Source organism: Asparagus officinalis, unplaced genomic scaffold (genome assembly GCF_001876935.1).
Source record: "Asparagus officinalis unplaced genomic scaffold, Aspof.V1 AsparagusV1_Un549, whole genome shotgun sequence".
Classification (NCBI taxonomy): Eukaryota; Viridiplantae; Streptophyta; class Magnoliopsida; order Asparagales; family Asparagaceae; genus Asparagus; species Asparagus officinalis.
Window position 1 is genome coordinate 29,193 of NW_017972812.1, and position 3,929 is coordinate 33,121.

General features: G+C 41.8%; 1 protein-coding gene across 1 annotated transcript in view; it reads right to left on the reverse strand.

The window, feature by feature from the left end:
* Positions 1–3,278, reverse strand: part of LOC109827914 (transport inhibitor response 1-like protein Os05g0150500) — a 5,809-nt gene extending 2,531 nt beyond the window's left edge. The window contains exons 1-2 of the mRNA XM_020394936.1: positions 3,090–3,278; positions 347–839 (exon numbers count right to left, since the gene is read on the reverse strand). Coding sequence (XP_020250525.1) covers positions 347–839; positions 3,090–3,214 — 618 coding nt within the window. The 5' untranslated portion in view covers positions 3,215–3,278. The remainder of the gene's footprint in view (positions 1–346; positions 840–3,089) is intronic.
* Between the last annotated feature and the right edge of the window lie 651 nt (positions 3,279–3,929).

Genomic DNA, 3,929 nt, shown 5'->3' on the forward strand with positions numbered 1-3,929 from the left:
ACCTTTTATTGCAGGTCACCTAACAAACAAGATATAAGTTTTCTAACAGCTGGTATCTAGAATATAATTGCACATGCTCTAAACCATGCTACTACAAGTTAAATAAGAGGAAAATGCATTACATCCACTTCAACAAACAAATAAATCACCCAAAAATACAAGCACAAACAAAGGTTCTGTATCAGTTTCCTAAGCTGCATTTGTGTCCTATAGTATCTTATAACTAAAATTAGAATAGCGATACATTAATCAGCTTAACACCTATTTTTGCTCGATCAAAAGTACTAAACCTTAATAAGCAGAATTGGTAATATAAGCTAATGAATGAAATATGAATATAACTTACCCATAATCTCTGCAGATTCTTGCATTGACTAACTAGCTTCGTAATCTCTGAATTTTGCAAATTAGCGTAACTCAGGTTCAATGAAGTGAGACCAGCACAGACAGAATAAAGCGTTGGAAGGTACGAAGGAACCGCTTCCCATATCCCAGACAAACTTCTCAAGCTCTTGCAGCCGGTAAAGGCAGAATGAAGCTTAGCATAAAGCTCTGGCCCCGCATCCGCTGCAAACCTGCCAGTACCAAGATCAACAAGCTGCGGAGCTTTTTGTAGAATGTTGGCAAGCCTATCAAGAGGCACGGCGTGGTTGAGCCTTAGGGTTCGTAGGTTTGGACATCTGCTCACCAGCCTCTCGAGGACTGACATGTTTACTTCTCCTTCGAGGCATGCAATGTTGAGAACCACGAGGGAGGTGAATGTTTCGGGGAAGTGGCTGAGCCAGTGACAGCAGTTATCTTCCACCTCATTTTCTTGTAAGTCGAGTTCCCTGAGATACCTGCAATGCAAAGCAAAAATAAAAGTTATCTTCCACCTCATTTTCTTGTAAGTCGAGTTCCCTGAGATACCTGCAATGCAAAGCAAAAATAAATTAGATTCAGAGCAACTTTCACAAGTCGAGTTCCCTGAGATACCTGCAATGCAAAGCAAAAATAAATTAGATTCAGAGCAACTTTCACAAAATATTACGGCTTCCCTACTCATCTTAAAAATAAGAACGACAAGCTGAGACTTACTAGACATATAAAATGATCATAGAAGAGTTTAATCCCCCCTGCTTTAAGCTTAATAAAGTTAATAGTGTAAACCGAACGTTACAACACACTTGATATTTAAAGATCGGATAAGAACAGGACATTCCGAATCCAAGATGGTTATTTTAAACCTGAAAGCTTACTTAATTGAAGCGTCAAAAGTTTCAGCTCACCAATTCTCTCAAACTACAAATAACCTGAAATTCAAAGTTAGCTATTGTCTTCCGTAAGGGCTTTTATAATTTCTGACATATGATAAGCCTCTCTGTTTCTCTCTTGTTCTTCTTGAAATTGAATACTTTCTCCAGATAATTTTATTTATTACCAAACTTGTCAACATAATCAGACCCAAGTTGGAAACCTTATCCCAAAACACTAGAAAGCACAGCACACACACATAATCCATGCACGACTTTTACTGAATACCCACTAACAAACAATACAAACACCCTGCATCATCATCGACATTTCATCATGACTATAGTCTTCCTAAACTTCTTCTTGCAAAAAGCACTTCAAATAGGAATTTTAGTCCTTGGGATTTAACATAAAGAGACAAGTTAGATTAAACTGCAGGTATAGATGATATTACACAGTACAATCCGCTAAGTGTCAGTACTGGCTCAATGATAAAGTACAGCTCATTTGGCATCTGCTGTCCCTTTGAGGATCATCAGATTTCCCCAGATTACCCCCAAACTCGACACTACAGTTCCAATAACAAAACTCATGAAGAATCTCAAAACCCAGCCAGAATGCCATCTCTTAAGGGCCCGTTTGGTTGGTTTCCTAAAATCAAAGAAAAGGAAATCGGTACCAGGAAATCAATAAAATAATATTTTTATCCATTTCCATTCCTAAAACTCACCCACAACATCTAATAAAATATTATTTTTATCCTCCAACTCATCTCATTTCATCTCTTTTCTTACCTTTAAAAATAAACCAAACACAAGAAATGTGTCACATCATCCAACTCATCACATCTCATCTTATTTCATTTTTAAAAATCACACACATCATCCAATAATATTGTGACAACTCATCTCATCTCATTAAACCTTCCTTTCCATCCATTTCCTAAAAAAAAAATAAGAAATTAATTTCCTTAAGTATGCGTCACATCATCCAATAATATACCTCCAACTCATCACATCTCATCTATTTTCTTATTTTTAAAAATGAACCAAACACAAACAACCTCAAAACATCATCCAATAATATATCTCCAATTCATTTCCTTATTTTTTTAACCAACCAAACAACCTCAAAACAATTTTTTTTTAAATCACTCACATCATCCAATAATAAGGTGACAACTCATTTATCTCATCTCCTATTCTATAATTTTCTTCTTTTTTAAACCAACCAAACAACCTCAAAACAATTATTATAGGAAATAGGTTTCCTATTCTTTGATTTCCCAAATTATTTTGCGAAACGAACAGCCCCTAAAATCCCAAAAATACCATTTTTGACCTCAGAAATCCTGAATCTGGCGAACAATTTACGTAGCATGGGCCGCAATGAGGCTGATTCTACATAAGCTGAGATGTAATTTGGTTCAAAACCCCCAAAATTGAAAAAATTTTAAGTCACATTTGAAAACTATACAACCCTCCACTAAATTTTATCATCTTTTACACCCAAATCGTCGAAAAATCAAGCAACAAGACCGCAAGCTAACCCACCAGCAATTATCAGCAATACTAGCCGGCCCGCAGCAGTACAAAACGACCACACGATCGACCAGCCATAAACCGCTAACTTCCGTAATCACCCGCGATTAGGAAACTCCGCAGCTAGTTTCTGCAGGAAAAATCCAATCTTGAACCCCAAAAAAGATCCCCCAGCCCGCCCACCCCACCCCCAGACCACAAAAAAAAAAACCCTAATTTCCGCTGAAAAATCCGATCTTTAACCCAAAAGATCCCTAATCTACCCACCAAATCCCCATCGGAACCCAAGAAAAAAAAATGGGAGGAGCAAATTACCTGCAGTTAGCAGCAACGGTCGCCAACCCCGCAGTACTAAGGCCCTCACAGGAGGAAAACCCCAACACCCTCAGATTCCTAAACCTCCTCCCGATCATCTCCAGCACCTCGTCGTCCACCACCATCCTCTTGAACCTGATCTCCTCCAGCGTCCGGCCACGCCCTCCGCCAATGCCGCCACGCCAGTCCGCCGCCACACCGCCCCCAGCCCTGGGCACCAGGAGTTGAAGTCCGCCAATGTGGGGTGCTTCCACCTTGACCGTCACCGCCCTAGATGGCTTGATAACCTGCGCGGCGGCGGCGGTGGGAACGGTGACGTAGGCAGTTGCGACGAAGACGTGGCGGCGGGAGCGGCGGTTCGTCCGGTTAGAGAACTTGCAGGCGAGGGCATGCGCTTGCGGTCGCGCCGCGGAGGGAGGCAGGGAGATTGAGTCCAGACCTCGTCTGGGAGAGGCTATCCAGTTGGCGTCATTCTATTTTTTATTTTTTAATCTCACCGGGCGCGTGACCATCGAGGATAGAAGGGAGCTGAGCGAGAGCGTGAGAGAGAGAGAGACGGTGTGGGGGACGCTGGAGGCGACGGTGATGGGTTTAAGAGTTTTTTTTTTTATAGGGTTGCTGCGGCATGGGGGCTCGGATCTCTAGACTGTGGAGACCGACACGTGTCATTCCGAGGGGGCGGTGGGTCTTATCCGGTTAAAAAGCGTAGAGTAGAGCTCTCTCTCAAGTACCCCCCGCGTACGATTCGTATACACAGGGGAAAATTCGGAGCTCGGTCCTCCCCATCCCATTATTTAGCTCTTGTGGGCCCCACCCTAGCTCCTCAAAAGTCAAAATAGT